The following is a 20,408-nucleotide window of genomic DNA, read 5'->3' as shown; positions in this document are numbered from 1 at the left end:
CGTCCGCAGCAGGGGTGCTCCGTGTAAATAAGCGGCCGCTACGGCTCACATCGGCTAACCGGTCTGCTTCTTCATTGTGTAGAAGTGTGCTTGTAAGGCAAACGTCAAATCGCAATGCATCATGGCCAACAGTGTCTCCCGCGGCTCTACCAATAGGTGACAGTGTTTAAGTTTTGATGAATTTCCTCTAAAAGTTACGTCTGTTTGTCTCTGGTTAAATCTTAAGGCGGAGTAGTCCATCATCAGCATTGGCAGCCATCTTGGATATGTTGTTTGAAATTTCAAAGTGATAAATCTCAGTTGCCAAAGCGAATATTCGATTGAAACAGTATAATCCTATTATGCTCACTCGCAGAGAGTGTGATGATACTGCGTGGCTGTAGAATAACCCATTTTATTACTTAAAAAAAAACGAGAAAAACAATTATTTAAAAGCAAACAGTCAATGATTCCTATAACAGCTCAGTGATGCACCATGTTGGCACTTACTTAATCGTATTGCATACCCAAGGAATCACGCAGACGGCTGTAAAAAATAGACAAATAATATTGAGATTCGAACCAACATCCTTAAAATGTCAGCAGCACGCCCGAGCACTCTCGGCTACTACACTATACGGAAATGTTTAGACCATTGGCAAACGAATACAGTACTGGGCATGCTCCTCAGTGCGAACCTGAGAAGAGAAAACATTCACTCTACACACGACTTCCAGAGTATGATTGAACTACGCAACTTTTTTCACACGCAAACCACAATCAAAATAATAAGTTCTCATACAAATGTTCAAACAAACATGTTTTTTTTTTCAGTTTCTGCATGCACATTTTGTGCGCACAGAAAATATGCACACAAAAATTCGTGTTGAGAGCGCACTCAGTCGTGCTTCCAGTGCAATACCGCAGGAATGTGAAAGTGTACCGCAGGAATATGCAAGTACTTAGATGGCTTCTTCGGCAAAGTTTTTGGAAATCCAAGGGCTTACAGGTGATGGGCCGTTTCTTTCAAGAATTTGCTACTAGACGGCGCTAATAAGAATCCAAATTGTGTAACTTTATATCTCAGGATCCTGATTACTTACAAAGATGGTTTCTTCGACAAAGTTGTTTGGAAGGTCATGATGGGCCGTTTATTGTTAAATTTTGCCACGGGGCAGCGCTAGTTACAAAATATTAAAAGCATGTTAATGATTGGAGCCTTATTTTTGGACAGAAGACTTGTTTTTGCAGGTGGATTCAGAATTTGGTGTGACGCGGATAGATAATAAAAGTGAACAGGTCTAGTCAATATACTGATGATATTTCAATAGCCTCTAAAAATATTGAAGAGCATTTGGAAACTATTAGAAAAGTATTTGGAATTTTAAGTAACAATTTATTGGAGCTTAATGTTGATAAATATAAATTTTACCACAGCGAAATTGAATATTTAGGTTATGTTAAAAGCAAATTTGGACTTAAACCAAGTTAATCCCACATTGAATCAGTATTATAAGTACCGAAAACTTTAAAAGATGTTTAGAGATTTTTAGGTTTGAATAGCTAGTCAAACGCAGTTGGAGAAGAGAAATGTGATTTATCGCACACCCTGTTCCGATTGCGACTGCGCATACATTGGGCTGACTACTCAACAGTCGGTCTCTCATGAACCAATACGAAGATTTGAAATCTTCCGACCCGAACAGAGCGACGGAGAGGGAGGAAGATTTCAAAAAGACGGCGTTGATGTGATTGAAAACGAACACCGATTCGATTTACCTGGAACTAAAATTCTAGAACAGGACAATCGTTTGAACCAGAGTTTAAAATTTTCATTTTCAATGAGTGAAATTCAACTTGGATTTTGAAAATTCTCAACTGGGGGATCAAAATAAAATTCATTTTAGTGAATGAATTTTTCAACCTATTCATTCATTTTTCTGTCACTAACAATTTTCACTGAGAAATAAAACTGGACCGTAACTTACGGTTATACTTCCAATCATCTCAAAACTTGTGTATACTAGTTATTGCGCATTGCGCAGTTAAAAGTGCGACGAAGAAGTGCGGAATCTCAAATAAAAGTGCGATTTTGTGTCAGATCGTTTCGGTGTCTTCACCGCGCTTATTCATTAGCTCATGATGAATAAGTGCGGTGAAGACACCGGAACGACTTGATGCAATATCGCACTTTTATTTAAGATTCCGCACTCTGTCGCAGTCCAGTTAGCAATGCAATAAACTATAATTCAGTAACAAATTTTGAAAACGACGTATAATCAATGGTGTAGCATTGATTATACGTCGTTTTCAAAATTTGTTACTGAATTAGAATATTAATAATGTTCTCAATTTGTCGGATTGTGCGTCTGTGAACAGAAATTGGACATTTTACGACGTTCGAAAAAATATTCGTGACAGAGAATTGAATGAAAAAAGAGAGGCCTTCAGCTGACAATGAATGTGGCCAAACACGAATGAAAAAATGAGAATGTCAATTTTCACTTTCAATCTTCGAATTTTTTACACTCTGGTTTGAACGCACTTCAAGTTCTTGAAATGTGTCACATTTTTTGTGACACCGCAACGGTTAACCGACACAAGTAATTTGATTGTTGTTTACTCGGGTCTTCTGCACTCAATGACGGAGAAAGATAGCAGAACATCGTCAGGTATGTGCCTAGGTGAAAGATGTGTAAATTTGTGCTCCGTTCAAAGTTTAAATTGTTGTAAAACCGAATCAAGTCATTATGGCCGAAATGTGATTAGGGGGGGGGGGGGGGGGTAGGGAGTGGTGTTCGGCTTAAATTGAGTTTGAAAAAGTGTTAGCGAAAACTAACAACAGTACCGTTTAAGTTTACTTGTATTTCACATAGTTGTTAATCCAAAAAGAAACAAATTTTATTCTGATGCATCTAGCATTTGTAAATCAGATTACACGGTTCGAGTAGTTTAGACCCGAGCAGAGGGGAATACCAAATTAATAACTACGAAATTACAAAACCTGTTTTTATATCTCCTTTTGTTATTATTGTATTATCAAGGCATTACGTTTCCATAACATGTTTTGTTGGACAATATTATTTTGTTATGACCAAGCTATTGGTATACAGCCATTAAATAACATTTCAATATTACATTTTGTTGTGGAACAAGTTTGATTATTATTGTGTTATTGGAAGTGTACAAATACTATAAATACTAAAACAAGTTTTGAAATAAATCCTACGTCATTCAAGAACGTTATTTACAGTATTTTGCGATTTATGCTTACGGTGGTATATTACGTGACATGGATGTGGAGTAATGTGTACAAAACTAAGTCCCTGCTGGGCGCCGCGAGGTTTGAAGTTGACTGAGTTGTAGCTGAAAAGTTCCCAAAATATCAGCCACTGCCCAAGCAGCGCAGCACCCTACATACATCAAAACGAAAACATAGCAGACGATATTGAAGGTGGGGTTTGAAAGGGACGTTCCAGATTCCGCCTTTGACATGAGAATTTCAATGATAAAAATGTCAAACTTATTGAGTAAACTTGTTTGAACGAAGCTAATACAGACAGCTGAATCCAAAATTGTAGATGGTATTGAATGGGATTTTTCAGAAATAGGGGTTGTGTGCTAGTAGTGGACCCTGCGCCTATAGTGGACCCTTTACACAAAAACCCAAATATTAATGCCCAAATCAACTGATTCGAGGCAACTTCCACCGGGGGAACATCAATTACATTGTTCCACAGCAGTTCCTGACAAACAAATTGCCAAGTGATCACAAAAATCGATTATTTTAACTATTTAATGAATGTAAACACTCAAAAGGGTCCACTATAGGGCACATTCAGGAGGGTCCACTATAGGCTCCGTCGGCAGCGTGACAGATAACATGGAAACCAAATGGGGGGTCCACTATAGGCGCCGAGATATGTGTAAACAATCCTATAGTCATATATGATGTAGAAAAGGATGCTAATGTGGAGGCCATATGCGTACATGCTTTCATTTAACCACAGGTAAAGCGTACGCATATCGCCTCCACTTTAGCATCCTATTCAATAGCATGTGCGATTGTTTGATATCATAACTAATTTTGCTTTCGGAATGTTATCAATAACTCTTTAATATCAAAATTTGTTATTGAAATATTTCCCAAATTCACTGTTATTAAGTTGTTATTGACACTAACAAAACATGTTATTAAATTGATTTTCCAGGAACAAATTTTTGTTATGTGACTTGTTATTTTGCCGCTTATGACAGACAAGTTTATAACTCAATATGTTATGTTAATAACATAAAAATAACTAATTCCATTATACAGTTATTTTGCCAAAATAACGCATTTTGTTATGCTGTTGTTATTCTCTTCTGCTCGGGGAGTTAGCCGGCATGAGCAAATATTTCAGAAAACCAGTGCATGTAAATCCTTTCATATTAAACTTAACGGTAATAAGATGCTTAACGGTTTCAACTGTCAATCGATATCTCTCGTCACTCCATTGGGACCCAGACAAAGAAAAAATGCGTTCAGAGTTCGCGTTGTGTCCCAGAATTGAAAGAAAGTATTGAACAATCTTCAATATTTCCGAGTAGTCAGCAACATTCGCGTTACTGTTGAAAAAATCAAATATTTTTTGCTGCTGTCTTGTTTGAAGTATTCGGAATCCTGGTAGCTCAAGAACTTCTTGAGGTTGACATATTGATCGAAAATTAAGTTTTCAACAATATAAACATTTTTCTCTTTCAAAAAACAGAACTGTTTTCTCAACGTCTTCGTATTTTATCGTCGAATTGTGGAAGTCCAACCACTGAAAAACCTGTAGAAAATATATATTTAGTGTGAAATATGTTGTTAATTATTACGTGAGCAATTAAGTTCTTACCCGTAGATCAGAAAGCGGTTCCGTACACTTCTCCAAATAACCTTTGCTTGCTCTGTACACCTCTTGGGCCATGCCTTCGAATTCAGTGCATTTCTTCTCTTCGCCATCCTTTCGTAGCTTAGCCAGTGTTGTTGATACTTAGAGGTAGAAAACTGTCTTCAATTCTTTCATCGAGGGAATGTCGTACTTCATCAATCGTCCGTAGTACTTTCGCTGCGGTATTCTGTTCCCGCTCAAGAAATTTAATTTTTTTTTCGCTAAAAAAGGGGCATTAGCGAGTGCGTAAAAAGCAAATAGCATTCACTTAATTCATCGTGAAAAAAAAAAATCGAGAACTTTTGGTGGCTGGTTTTGAGACAGGAAATAAGATTTCAACGCTGGAAACATTTGAAGAATTCTGTGAACTGCTGGCATCAAACTAAGCCAGCGTGTTTTGCTGTGATACAACAGACCACGATATTCAATGTCCACAAAATCACAGAATTCCTTCAGTTGCAGTCCGCACTGTGTAAATTGAAAATTTTCATCACAATTCAGTCCATATCGAAGGCTCCCAATCGGTCAAGTCCATGGTGTATCGCGTTGTGTAAAACGTGTCCAGGACATTCAACACCGACTAGTTGTGGATTAAATGTCTGTTTTAGCAGATGAAAAATGTTCTCCTTTCCACGTCTGTTGATGCCACCGAAGTTCGTATTTGTGTTGTCTCCACTGAATGTTATCAATTTGCCTTGTAGGTTGTGCTTCTTGAAAACATCTTCAATAATGGCAGCAATCGGGCAAGCCTTTTCGTTCGACACTTCTTTGAGCTCTAGCATTTTAACTTGAATGCCCCCTTGCGATGCATCGAAGTATTGTACAACGATTGGAAACAGCTTTATGTTTCCATGATTGCTGCCATCAGTACTAATACTAATGAACGGTGTATCAGAGAGCTCTTTCAAAGTTCGGTCAATTGAATGCGGCGAAAAAACACCTGAAATAATGGCTTCGGTCTTTGTACGAGCACAGCTATAGACTGTTTCAGAAATTATAAATACACTAACGAAAACCTGCCATTTCAATTTGAGCACATTATCCAAAAAAGTTTCTTATAGATCTAATAGCAAACATACCAACGAAGCAAATAATACCAATTTTGTTGATGTTTCTGGTAAAAGTTAAAAAATAGGGCTCTGTAAACAAGATGATCAAAATTTGAAGTTGCACAAAGTAGTCAAAAAATGTAGCATAGTAGAATAGAAAAAAATCTCACAGACAAAATATTTAATTTCCATACACAATAAAAATCGCTGTATCGATAATAAAAGATATTTCTCGATTGCTTAAAGTAATTTTTACTGGAATATTTGATCAAGAACCACCATTACGGGCCTTCTCAAAACACAAATTTTTGTTTTAAATTTCTCAACAACACCAGTAGCAACAAACGTTAAGCAAACGAATGTCTTAATTATTGCTTACTGCATTCGTTTTTATGATATGACAAGCTTTGCCATCTGAAGGATCGTATGAGCTGAAAAAATGAGTTTTTTAAGATTAAATGCGTTCAGGAAAGCTAGTTCTTATGTTCCGTAGAAAACCTTAAAAAATGAGAAACTTGATCTCCGAAAAAATGTTGTGGAAGTGCCTTTATCGATTTTTCTCAAACTTTTATCAAGGCATTCCTTAGACAATTTGTTGAAAAAGCGAATGTGATAAAAATTTAGATAATTTTTGGTACTTAGTGATAAATAATGTTGAAATCATTAAAAAACACCTTTGTGCAAATGCAAATTTGAAAAATTAAGTTATTTGTTAAAGAACTCGACTGTTCTTTAAAATATCAAGACAATTGAAAGGAAATATAAAAATATGGAGTACAATATGCTATACTCTGAAAGAAGTTGGTCAAAATCATTAGAACAGTTCATTTAATTTAATAAACAAAGTGTATTTATAATTTCTGAAACAGTCTATAATCTTCTTAGCAGTTTCAGAATCGTTGAACATCATACGCAAAAGTGTCGGAGTGCAATCCATGGATTTGAAGCTGTTGTGATGCATTACAGTATGGAATGCAAGAGCTCCTTCTGCTGCCCATACTTTTAATGCAGCAGGAGTTGACTTGTGCACAACGAAATTCAACAAAGATTTTGAGGTTGATGCCGCTTGAACATTTTTAGGAATGTTTTGGTGTTAGGACATGCTTTTCCAAATACGATTTACCTACAACAGCAGATGGCAAATTCAAGTAAAACAATTTCATTTTATTCGATTCATCAATTCACGTACCACTGTTGGCCACTGGCACATACGAATCACATACGCAACACTTAGCCTCAAAATAACTGCGTCCCTGAATGAAGCAAGGATATTTCCGGCGTAATTCCTCGGTGAAATGGCACTTCCGCTTCGACATTGTCGAGTTTTAATTGTCACAACCGGTATCGTTCGAATATGAAAAACAAAACACATCCGTAAAAGGCGCTTCTAGTAGGTAAACAACAGATACTGTCACTTTTACACGCTAACTAAATTTAGGTTATAAAATGTGGAATAAAAACTCATTTATTTCTTTTTTCGAGATATGTATATCAGTTGAAAATAACAAATGATTTTTGAATAATGGAAAATCAGGGCAAATCTGGAAATATTCAAAATAAATAAAGACACCTTTAAGGACAAACGTCTTGAAATCCCGCTTCAGCTTTGCATCAGAACTTCAACCGCACAAATCTCAAGAAGCAGGCTCCAAACAACAGTGCATTTTATTATTCTGTTCTTGCTCACTTGTAATTAGCTTAAAATAAAAAGATCAGATGCGCTGGTTTTGTTTACTAAGAGATTTGTGTCCTCGAAATCGTGAGTAGGTGCCAAAGTCGGCCATTGTGGTGGCCATTTTGGGATTCTAACAAGTCTGTCCTTAAATGATCTCGAAATCAGGACATGTCCTGCTAAATCAGGACGGATGGTAACCCTAGTTTTTGTTATTTTGCCTCTTATTGCCACCTAATGAAGGGCATATCAAGATATGGTAGTATTTCAGATAAATACCATGATATGTTATTCTCTTGTTATTTTCTTCTGCTCGGGAATCGATGCACGATGGAAAATCTTAACTGTAATGTATGTTTGTCTGTGATATCATGACATCTTCCAAGTTTATCCAATGAAAACATCGATATTTTTCTATTTGAGCTGAGGGAAATCAATGGATTTTCCAATATGTTTAGGATCCAACCGAACACAAGCATACCTACTTAGCACTGGGTTGCAAATTATCTACATGTTTACCAACTAAGCCCATTTGCGTCGGCGTCGGTGATGTAGTGGTAAGCGTGGTTGCCTCTCACCCCAGTCGGTCGGGGTTCAATTCTCGTCGACGCCGATGGGATTTTCTGAGACATAAAATCCGTGATCACGCCTTCCCTCGGATAGGAAGTAAAGCCATTGGTCCCGGCCCATGTGTTAATGGGTTCGATATGTAGGGTCCTCAGGTGTGGTGGCTGTCTCCCTGGGGCGTCGGAATTTAAGGCTTAGCTCCTAGACCCAGCCGACGTAAAACACAACTGGCGCCGAACGGTGCTAGTTGGCCAGAAAGAAGAAGAAGAAGAAGCCCATTTGCTCCCAATGCAGCCATCCTAAAAATATGTGTAACTACAGTCCTCCACGTTTTACGATAAAAAATGGTACCATGCAAAACACCGTCTATATCTCCTACCTTGACCAAAATACGAAACCACCACCCACCATCAAACAACATCCCTGTCCACTCGAAGCCCGACTTGTCTGTAGTGAAATTTGAGTGGGAAGTGAAAATAGAAATGGCTGGTCGATATCCGGATTCCAATTGGCAAAATTGTAAAAACGATTCGGAAAAGTTGCTTTTGAGCGCTTCACCGATCAAACAGAGAGGATGTTCATCCGCAGTTAACAACTCGAGAGAAGAGGGGACGACATATAAGGACATGCCGCCGATGACGACGAAACGACCGACGACCCAAGGGCAATGACGACGACGGAAGTAAAAACACAGCACAAATGGGGCCACTTTCGGAAGGAACCATTTCTCGGGAAAAACAACTTTCGTTAGAAGACGTTCGTTTCGTGCGGATTGCTTTCTGGTTGATTTCCTGCTTTTCACGGGGCGAATCTTGACCCCGGAGAGGATTTTCGAACGGATGGGATTTGCATGTGAATCTCTTAATGCGGGATGAATTCTTAATCGGATGCTGTAGCCATCTGAAGTTTTATTGATAAGCGGCAGATTTGGGATTATGGTTGACACTTCAATCTACGGCATCCATAGCTATACATGAGAGAATGAATTTTAAGCATGAGTTTTAAATATTTGTCTACGAGAGGGACTACCAACAAATTGCCCTTTTTTTAATGTGTACATTGAATAATTGAATTTATCGATGATTTAATTAATTGCGCTTTATATTGACAGGTACAACGAGGGCGTTTACTATCCTGACACAGACCGAGGTATGCACCGGTCAATGAATGCTCCTCCACCCCATTACTCCAGCCAGAATGTGGCGGGTGGTCGGGGTAGCGACCGGTTTCGAGACCGAGCCCAAATGGACCGCGAGCGAGCCTATCTGGATCAAATGGATGGTTACGGTGATGAAGAATTTATGTCTACTCCCCAGCAGATGAAACGGCACATGCGGGCTGAATCAATTGGGAGGGATATGGGCCATAATAGAGGATCGCAAAATTCGCGGAATTCCGATGGTAATTATCCGCCAGGCTATAGGAATAGCATGCAGAAATCGCCAGGTAATTCTCGCATAAGAGGAACGTCATACAAATATCACGCTCTATTTATAGTTTTCTCAACAGCGGCCAACCGAGCACAATCGTTGGACCGGCGCATGTTCCGTCGTGATCCACAGATGGTTGATTTTGAGGAAGAAGGGGGCCCCGGTAAGACACCCATCCTGTGTAACAAATACGCCTTGGATGACATGGAAGAAAGAGCCAGCCCAGGAGGGCCACGTGGTGGACCAGGAGCAGACCGCCGATCGCCGATTAACCCCCGCAGTCAATCAATGCCTCGCCAGTCGCGATACGGAGACCGACTGATGCCGGACAGAATGCCCTACTACAACGAGGAAAACGAAATGGCAATGCAAGCAGCAGCTCGGAAGCAGCCTCCACCACATCCGGCGGCGGCGGCGGGAAGAAGACGTGAACTGCGCCCGGGTAAGTCTACTGTTTGCTGGGTTAACAGTCGTAAATTTTTTGTCTCCTTCTTGGCTTGGTCGAGATGGTTTCGAGTGCCATGGGCAAAAGTGCACAGTGGGGTTCTGAGTTAGTTCGGACAACTGTCTATATACACTACATTATCAATTGATAAGAGAAAAACTCCGCATTTCAAAAATTGTGTTAAAATGTCAATTTTATAATTAACAATTTTGCACAGTTAGGACCCGAATCATTTTTAACCAAAATGGATAAAAGACGGCTGATCTCAAGGAAAATTATTCGTGTAGACAGCAAGTTTATTTTTAAGGAAATCATTATATATACTTGCGATTAATCAAGTGCTACAAGAATTGCACTAGATTGTTACACTTTGTGTGGGTGGGAAGCTCAGGTAAAATATCAAGAGCTATTTGATTACTGTAGTTCTGTAGTTTGAGGAAATGCTAAAGTAGAACCTGTAGCTTCCTGGAAGGTAAGCCCAGTACCCTGGATTAGTGGGCTGGTATCAAGCCCTGCAAGCCCGCCGTAAAACCACAAGCAGCGGAAAATTAACAAGAAAAGAATGCGAACCTACACCAATTAGGACAATCACAGTGACGAAAAGGCACTTGCGTTTGGAAGCTCGGAACGTGGAACTGCCGATCTCTCAACTTCATCGGGAGCACCCGCATACTCGTCGATATACTAAAGGACCGCGGGTTCATCTTCGTAGTGCTGTAGGAGGTGTGCTGGACAGGATCTATGATGCGAACGTTTACAGCTAATTATACCACCGACCAGAGTTGCGGACAAAAACAAGAGAACAACTTGTTACGTTTATGTTTATATGACAGTTTCAATGGCTCTGTAGGAAATATAAGACGAAAATAAACAAATGTATCTTTCTAACTATGTTCAAGTTTTCCAAGAAAACCTTCAAATTGCTCCACCGTTCCTCGCAATGACGCCCGCCATCGAGACAGTCGCCGCCGCCTCGCTTCACTGCGATTCTACCGGTTCAACGCATCGCCTAATTCTTCTTCACGGGCAAGTGTCAGCTGTCATGGAAAAAAAAGAAGAGGCCGACGGGAAGAAACTGGACGGGACGCTATAAAGGCGACAACGGAAGTAAGTTGCGGTCTCTTTGAAAGTGATGAACAGCGATAACGGACAGATGAACGAAAGTCACCGATCCCGCCGCGCAAAAATTAGTTACGGTTGTGATCGTGGATGGTGCCTCGCGAAGATGGAAAGTGTAACGGCATTCAATGGAAGCACGAACGACGATTTTGCTTCAGTGTCGCGAAGGGCAAGAACGATGATCCAGTCGCCCCCGCCGTGCAAGGGAAGACAGAAAACGGTGTGCCATGTGAATGGAAGGGGGCGCGTTTTCTCCATGCCTATGCAACAAATGCCATTGAAGATCAAGGCCGAACGTCAGTGCCGAGTGGTTCCCCGAAGGCCGCTACGTCGGTTATCGTCACTATGCAAGACGCGGAATCCCGGCGAAGGCTATCATCACCTCAGGAACGAGGTTGTGGAGCAGGCCATCGAAGATCAAGGCCGGAGGTCAGCATCGAGGGGTTCCCGGAAGGCCGCTACGTCGCTACTTACTGGACTTACGTCCGGAGCGAGGTTATGGAGCAATAGATCAAAGTAATCAAAAATTGTAAAAGGAAGATGATAAGGAAAGAAGATCAGGAGCAGGGCTAGCGAGGTTATCTGTGAATAAAAAATGTGACAAATGTGTGAAGAAGAGTTTTTATTTGGGAAATTCGCCATTCATAGAAAGCAACTCCATTTCAATTGTAACATGCTTTTATCATGATGGGCGATATGCAAAGGCGCGCGTGATCGGTTGGTGGCTGATAAACGAAACAATATGCATGTTGAGGATCAAGTGCCGATTCATCAACACCATGATGCATCAGTATAACCAACGTGCACAGCCGGAAGCATTGATCATGGCAAGTTTTTGTTGCACAGAATTCCCTGTGACTTACTTTTAACACTAAACAATCCCAAGTAACAGAGAAAGCATCTTTTAGAAATTAAATATTCAAGAGATGTTTTATAACTGTACTTTTAGCGTATCTACAAACATCCTGTGTTTTTCTTTGGCTCTAAATATGTAGGACAATGACTAACAGCAATACAAGTACCATCGGATTTATCATGCTCAAAACATATGGATTTCACAAGAACGTAATACTACTGATACATTCATATTGGTTAATGAAAGCACATCTTTGACATCGTTCTACTGAGCACATTTCATCACAACCTGAATGATTTGCAGTTTTGCATTGTTAAATATGCTACGTTCAATTCAGCAGCTGCACACTTAGTTATCGGGGCTGCAAAACGGTGAGTCGATAAGGAGAGCGTCCAATATAGCTCTGGTCCTCACAAGTTCCTACCTCATGCTTCCACGGGTCAAGCGATGACAAAGACCGCCAGCTAAGAGTTGTGTGCTTAGCTGGTAGTGCAGCCTGGGCACTGTTGTCCTTCTGACTTCAGCTAGATTGAGGAGGTACGACCCGAGCGCCTGTTCACCAAGGAGGTGCGGCTCAAACAGCGTCTGTTCTGGCATCCAGCGGTTGAATTCGCCTTGACGGAGGCTCTCTGAGAGAGTTGCGCTGTGCGTGAAAACATTTTTTTTTAACATGGGAAAGGATAGGAGCTGCATTTTCAAATGCTTCTAAAATATTTTAGGGACTTCAGATTGAAAAAAATGTTAATGTTTTGCAATATACTTTCAATTAGCTACAATATAACTGGTTTTAGACAAAAAGTTTTTAAATCACAATGTTATGTCTATAATATAGCGTATCAAAATCTCATTCGATAACATTAAGAACGTTTTGCTTAAAAAAATTTCTATAAAGAATTAGAAGCATCTGAAAATGTAGCTCCTATCCTTTCCCATGTTAAAAAAAAATTGTTTTCACGCACAGCGCAATTCTCTCAGAGAGCCTCCGTCAAGGCGAATAAGAAACGCTGCACCACGCCCAGCTAGATCCAAGGTGGTAGCTCCATCAGCATGATCGTCCCAGTGTTGGTTGGGACGTTAAACAGAAATGGCACGATGGCCCTCCGGCGAGACAGGAGTGTTGGCATAGGCCCAATAAGCCACCCAAGAAAATCCCCATTGCGAATAACATAGGAGAAAATACGACTCGATACAATCGGCAAAGACCCACGCGACGAAATAAGGACTACGATTGGAAACTTGGAACATGAAACTGCAAGTCACTTGGTTTCGCAGGATGTGACAGGATAATTCACGACGAACTACATCCCCGCAACATCGACATCGTGGCGTTGCAGGAGCTTTGTTGGACTGGACAGAAAGTGTGGAAAAGCGGGCACCACCAATGAACTGGGAACAGGTTTTATAGTGTTGCGCAAGATGCGGCAACGTGTGATCGGGTGGCAGCCGATCAACGCAAGGATGTGCATGTTGAGAGTTAAGGGCCGTTTCTTCAACTACAGCATCATCAACGTCCGCTGCCGACATAAAGGGAGACCCGATGACGAGACAGAAGCATTCTACGCGCAGTTAGAGCAAACATACGATCACAGTGGGAAAAATCGACCCAAAAAACGGATCTTTTAACGCCGCTGGTTTCGGTACTTGAAGTTGACCATTTCTGGCGTAAAAATGTACGAGAAATCGATTGGCGCTAAATTCATTCACCGCACGGCACGGGAAGTGGCCCATTTTGCCCATTTTTGTAGTTTTGATAACATTGGTTTCAGTACCAATGCAAATAAGGACAATTAATTAATTCATTACATGACAACTAAGGGCAAATTGGGGTAAAATGGGCAGCTATTCATACCAATCCGAGAATGATTCTGGTATTAATCGAAAAACCGCATTTGTATATAGCTAACATGATCAATGCTTCATGTTCATCAATGGCAACCAGCGACATATCAAAACCATACAAAATATGTTATTATCCAGCAGTTTTGGGGGCATATAGGGTAAAATAGGGAAAATATCTTTCATATATGCGTTTGGTAACTGTTAGCTTCCAATTGAACCTAAAACTAATTTCAATGTTCCATAGCAGTATCTGTTTCTTATAAATACATTTTAAATCTATTTTTTTTCTATGAAAATAGGGCAAAATAGGGCAAATCGGACAACTCTCGAAGATGATTGTGGTGAAAAAAGATCTAGCTCTTCTTGTTAATGCCTAACAAATCAATTTAAAATCAGTAACAAAAAAAAGCCATTCATAATTTGGTATAAGTGTGAATTTCCAGCAGTTGCTGGGGCATATGGGGCAAAATAAACATTTAAAAGGATCTTTTATGCATCCTTATGATTGCTATTAACCTCTAATTACACCTGTAGTTATTTTCAGTCGTGTTGGTTGTTTAAAAGTACATTTTAATTCTCTTTTTACATAAAAAGGGCAAAATGGGGCAAAATGGACCACTTCCCGTGCCGTGCGGTGAGTGAATTTAGCGCCAATCGATTTCTCGTACTTTTTTATGTCAGAAATGGTCAACTTCACGTACCGAAACCAGCGGCGTTAAAAGATCCGTTTTTTGGGTCGATTTTTCCCACTGTGCGAAGGGAGGAAATGTACAGATCGGTAATCGGAAGAAACAGCCTGCACGCCATATCGAATGATAACAGCCAGCGATGCGTAAACTTTGCAGCCACCCTTGGTATGGTAGTCCGAAGCACCTTCTTCCCCCGCAAAGATATCCACAAAGCCACCTGGAGATTACTCGACCCTCAAACAGAAAACCAAATCTACCACGTTCTAATCGATGGTAAATTCTTCTCGGATGATATATCCAATTTTCGCACATATGTGTTGTGTTGTTATTTTCTTCTGCTCGGGATACCGCAGTGCGAATATAGGGTAATTCACGTATTTTGGACAGGCTGAGGACAACGTTGGAAAAATCGGCCCCCAGCTTCCTTAGAAAGCAATTGATTATTTTGCAAAGTTACTAATACGCTTGTAATACGATTGTACTTTGCGTTTCTGGTGACAAAAACCTTAACGAAAGCATTTAAGGCTGAAAAAATCACAATTTCTAATCGCCTGTTAGAATTGCATTTTGGACACCGAATATATGTTTTGGACACCCTCAGGTATATATAGGGGGATTAGGGGCATAATGGACACCCTAAGCAAATGAGTACGTTAGACCTGTATAACGAAGAAAAACCTAACATATTATCAGTTGGCTTACAACTTTAACTTGTTTCCTACGTATTTCAATCATTTAAAGCAGGTATCATGTCTTAATTGGTAAGAAATAACGAATTTTAAATCGTGTGTTTTTTAGGGCTGGCAGGAAAGGTACGGGGCGAAATGGACACCCATCGGGGCATAATGGACACCCCTACATATTTTATGCTAATTCTTTGATTACATCGACCAGTTAAGTAATCTGCCTACGGAGATCAATGCCACAGATATAATACTCCATCTTAGACGAGTTTACATAACGTCAAAGTTAATTAAATAAACTTTAGGCTAAAATAATCGGATTTATTTTTTCCAAACTCTTTAAAACGCCTAACAGTATGCAATGCGTGTACATCAATTCGTAATTGCCGGTGTTCATTTCGCCCCGAATCGACTACAACATTTAAATTGCTATTTTAAGTAAATTCTGATCAAAAATACAACACTTCATCCATTGCTAAATCTCCGTATACATGTAGATAAGGTAACAATTCACTTGTTTCAATGATGGACACACTCCAACACTCGTAATACCTTATTTGCTGCTGCTTCGAAATTATAAGAATTTCACCATATGAAAAACATATTTCAATTTCAATGATATTTTGGTTATTTTGGAGCAAAATAAATGGATCTTTTGAAAAATAGAACCATGACTTGTTCCTTTACACTTATGCATTAAAAGTTTAACATAAAAGTCAACGGTTTCGCCAAAAACATGGGTGTCCATTATGCCCCTAATCCCCCTAATTTGGACAGGGCAATTATCTCAATGCTTAGCCATGAATACTGCTAGATCATGGAAGCAGCATAAATTAACAAATATTTTCTTGCAAATAATAAAATTTCTTCGCTTAACAGATATCTATTTTGATAACTATTACGGTTTTTGTTAAAATCGAGAAAATATCGCCAGACCCACAGAATACGCCTCCAAGTATGCAATAGCACAGCATCCCCATGTAGTTCGTTAGATGACCAAAATATATTTACAGTAGAAAACTTGTAATGTATTTTGGACATCATCTATTTTAAGTGTTCTAGATGAATGTTAAGAGCTTGGCTGCCTAATGCTTCTTTATTGAACATTTTTCACTGCCCTAAGCCGTTTAAATTTCTTACAATTATTAATTCAACGATTTTAAGGTGAATATTGTATGTGACTGTACAGTGTATATCGTCTTGCATACCAGTGCATTTGAGGGGTTTTAGTAAAATAATTTACATTTTCGATTATTTTGAAGTAAATTCTCAATTGTTAAGCGTATTCTCAACGTAAGTCATCAGAATAGGGTCTGTTTGATCCAATAATCGATATTGAGAAGTATCTACTTGTATTAGCTCCCCGGAACAAGACATACATTGCCGTGCATGTCCAAATTACATACATGTCCAAATTATATTTTTTACCCTACACAGTTAAAAAAAGTTACATCATATCACCTGTAACAAAAGGACCCCGTCATATCGCACACATTATTCTATCAGTTCTTAAATTTACAGCTTGCTCTCAGTATGAAGCATGCGTTCAACATTTCATACAGGAAATTGTTTAATGTAAAATTCTGTGAGATAAAATAGAAATTTATATGTCAGATCTGTTTACATCGGGTGTAATTTTCAGAAATTTTTGCTGTGTAGATTCGGATCCCTACTTAGTAGCTGTATGCATGCGCTCTAAACTTCCGATGGTTATTACCACGCGTCGAAATCGAACGCCGTGGCTCAACATCGAGCAGCTGCGTAACGTAGAAGTGGCCCAAGACTACGCGCAGCAGCTAGCAGTAGCCCGGTGTCAGGCCATTCGGCCGAAGGTCATTAGGCCGAATGGTCATTAGGCTGAATGGTCATTGGGTCTTCTTCTTGCCGTTACGTCCCCACTGAGACAAAGCCTGCTTCTCAGCTCAGTGTTCTATGAACACTTCCACAGTTATTAACTGAGAGCTTCCTCTGCAAATGACCATTTTGCATGTGTGTATCGTGTGACAGGCACGAAGATACTTTATTGATGTTGAGTCTACTGATATTTTACCCATGATTTTTTCCTTCTTTTAAATATAGGCTGTTTTTTCTAGTATCATTGCTAAAATAGTTTTTGGCGCTGAAACTGCTGATATTCAATTCATAAATGTTTCCTCCTTTAAAACATAGGCTATTCTTTCTAGTTTCATTGTTAAACTAGTATTTGGAAAAAAATGTTGGAAATGGTAAAAACAACGGCTAACTTTCAATTCGTCCTGAGGACCATTCGGCCTAATGACCTTCGGCCTAATGGTATTCGGCCTAATGACCCAGCATCCAGTAGCCCTACCAACGGAAGAGCAGCTTGGCTGGAGGGACATCCGATCCACCATAGGTAGTACCTCGGCTACAGCACTAGGCTTCGCGACTCCGAATTACAGAAACGACTGGTGCGACGGCGAATGTGAACAGTTGAAAACGAGAAGAATGCGGCATGGGCGAGGATGCTGTAACACCGTACGAGAACGAATGAGGCACGTTATAGACAGGCCCGGAACAGGCAGAACTCAATCTTCCGGATGAAGCAGAGCCAGCAGGAAGAACGAGATCGCGAAGCGATGGAAGAGCTGTACCGCGCTAAGGACACACGAAAGTTCTACGAGAAGCTGTACCGCTCGCGCAGAGGCTTTGTGCCACAAGCCGACATGTGCCGAGATAATCACGGGAATATTCTCACGAGCGAGCGTGAGGTGGTCGAGAGGTGGCGGTAGCATTACGATGAGCACCTCAAAAATCTGTATCACTCTTCAAAAATCTGTATCCCATACAATATTTGAGGGAAAATCTGTATCCCATACACAAATAAAATGGACCCTTAAGCTCAAAAATCTGTATTTTATACAGGGTTCCTGATTTCCACTTTTTATTTTCTTCCACATTCGAAGACAGTCAGCAGCGAACGGTTGTCGCTTTAGTTCGTGTGTATGCTTGTCAGCGACGACAGCAAACTCCGGCGAACGGTGGGAAGCCACACTTGAAAATTACTCATTCGTCCACATTCGCGTCGCAAGCGAATGCGATTCGTGAGTGATGCGATTGATATTGTGCATACCGTCAAGGCACCATTCACCGTGGATCTAAGAGGATTCGGGGCAAATAAGGGCTGTGATTTGACACCAGTCTTATAAACATTGTTGGTGCCGCTTTTAATTGCCTTCATTATAGGTTAAAATTAAAGCAATATCCACAGAAGTAGAAATTTTTTCACAAAATTTGGTGATATAGTACAATTAGTAAAGGGTAGTAGGGTCGCCTAATTCCGTGGTAGGTCACCATTCACCGTGTATGAGAAATTTTATTCTACTTTATTTTAAAATGATCAAAACAACCCAGCCAAGGGAATTTTCTTCGTATAAATTCATTTCAAGTAATAACTTGCAAGATTTTATTAGAAAAACGAATGTTCAAATTTTCGATTTTTTCTAGATATATGGGACAATATGGGGCACGGTGAATGGAGACCATTGATTTTTAGGGTACCCATTTACCGTGTCTTTTTGTTTCAATTAAAAAGTACGAGTAATCGTACTTCCTTGTTAAACTTACTTCGGTAATGCAAAATACATACCTGATATGTGAATTTAATTGCTTCTTGATGGAATAAAAACGTTACTACATTTAGTTTATCGCTTAAATCACCTTAGCGCAGTTTTCGTTTTTTCACTATGAATGCAGTGAACGAGCAGAAACCCGCTTAATGTAAACACACTTTAGTGTCAAAATGATACTAAGTGTTTTTAATGAGCGTTTTGACATGGTAACAATGCATTAGTGTTGTATTGGCGAAATTGAAGGGAAATTGTCATATCATTCAATCATAATATGGAAATAATGAAACAATATTCGAAGGCACACGGTGAATGGAGCCCCCACGGTGAATGGCGCCTTGACGGTACGAATTTTTGATGTTTTCGAATTATTTTCTTTGCTAATCTAGCATTTTAACAACAATACAGTAAAAATGTATGCATTACATTCAGAAATTCTCTTCTACTTATGATAATAGCCGCTTCGATCGCTCACCAGCATTCTTCACCATTCGCCATTCATTCATTCGCTTGCGATCCAAACTGCGACGAATGGCAACGAATATTCATGTCAAGCAGCTGGCTCATCGCTTCCCACTGGTGATTCGCTTCAGCAAAGAGGAGTAAATATGAATGGAGTGAGGCGAATATGCCGATCCTTGATTTCATATAAAACTTAAACTGTATGTATGCTCAAAAATCTGTATAATACAGATCTCTCGTTTGTCGGGTGAAGATCACTGCGTCCAGATTTTAGAACTATTGTGATATACCCTTTTGCTGTGAGGTACGCAAGTTATCTCAGTAACATATTTGTCACTGAGATACCTTGGTATCGACTGAACTCAAGACCATCTATTATTGATGAATAGAGATCCTGAGTTACAGTATGTGACTCCCCCATTCTGGCGAGACTAGCTTTATGAAGCCAACCACGTCCTTGGGAGATAAGATCCATATGTCAGCAGGCCCTAAAAAGGGCTTGCTGAGAACTTTGAACCTACGTTGAGTGAGTGCACTGCAATAGCAGAGGATGTGTTCTGATGTTTCCCTCTCCTCGTCACAGAAGCGGCAATTTGAGGTTTGGATTGCTCCGATCTTTTGTAGATGGTATCTGCAGGGGCAGTGTCCAGTTATTAGACCGGTGTAGATGTTGAGATCCCTTTTGTTGAGACCTAATAGTTGTTGGGTTTTCTTGGGGTTTATCGTTACGAGCCTTTTAGATTGGCTCGTATGGGGAAGTGCATTCCAGTTTGATGTGATTTGACTGACCATATATTTGTTCAGTTCCATTTTTACAGAGCAGTCTCAGATCCCGCAGAAGGGCTCAGGGCCAATGAACCTTTCATTAGATCCATTTCTGGCTAGCTCATCAGCAATCTCGTTTCCCTCCGTATGTCCTGGGATCCAATATAGGTAGACTCGATTGCGTATGGATAAGTTTTTCAAAGCCAGAATGCATTCCCACACTAGCTTTGAGTTACAAGTGTAGTTATTAAGCGACTTAAGTGCCGCTTGGCTGTCAGAGAAAATACATATTTTTGCAAACCTATACTTTCTCCTCAGGCATAATAACACGCATTCTAATATTGCATATA

The 20,408-nt window shown here is 39.9% G+C and overlaps 1 protein-coding gene across 2 annotated transcripts in view; it reads left to right on the top strand.

The window, feature by feature from the left end:
- LOC109397776 (uncharacterized) overlaps window positions 1-20,408 on the top strand; it is a 344,947-nt gene that overhangs the window by 308,581 nt on the left and 15,958 nt on the right. The window contains exons 8-9 of one of the 2 annotated variants that reach the window (XM_062859222.1): window positions 9,295-9,629; window positions 9,693-10,055. In XM_062859222.1, coding sequence (XP_062715206.1) covers window positions 9,295-9,629; window positions 9,693-10,055 — 698 coding nt within the window. Of the gene's footprint in view, window positions 1-9,294; window positions 9,630-9,680; window positions 10,056-20,408 lie in introns of both variants that reach the window. The other variant, XM_062859221.1, reaches the window with a different exon arrangement.

The sequence above is a fragment of the Aedes albopictus genome, chromosome 3 (assembly GCF_035046485.1).
Source record: "Aedes albopictus strain Foshan chromosome 3, AalbF5, whole genome shotgun sequence".
In the NCBI taxonomy this organism is placed as follows: domain Eukaryota; kingdom Metazoa; phylum Arthropoda; class Insecta; order Diptera; family Culicidae; genus Aedes; species Aedes albopictus.
This window is presented reverse-complemented; position numbering and strand designations above follow the sequence as displayed.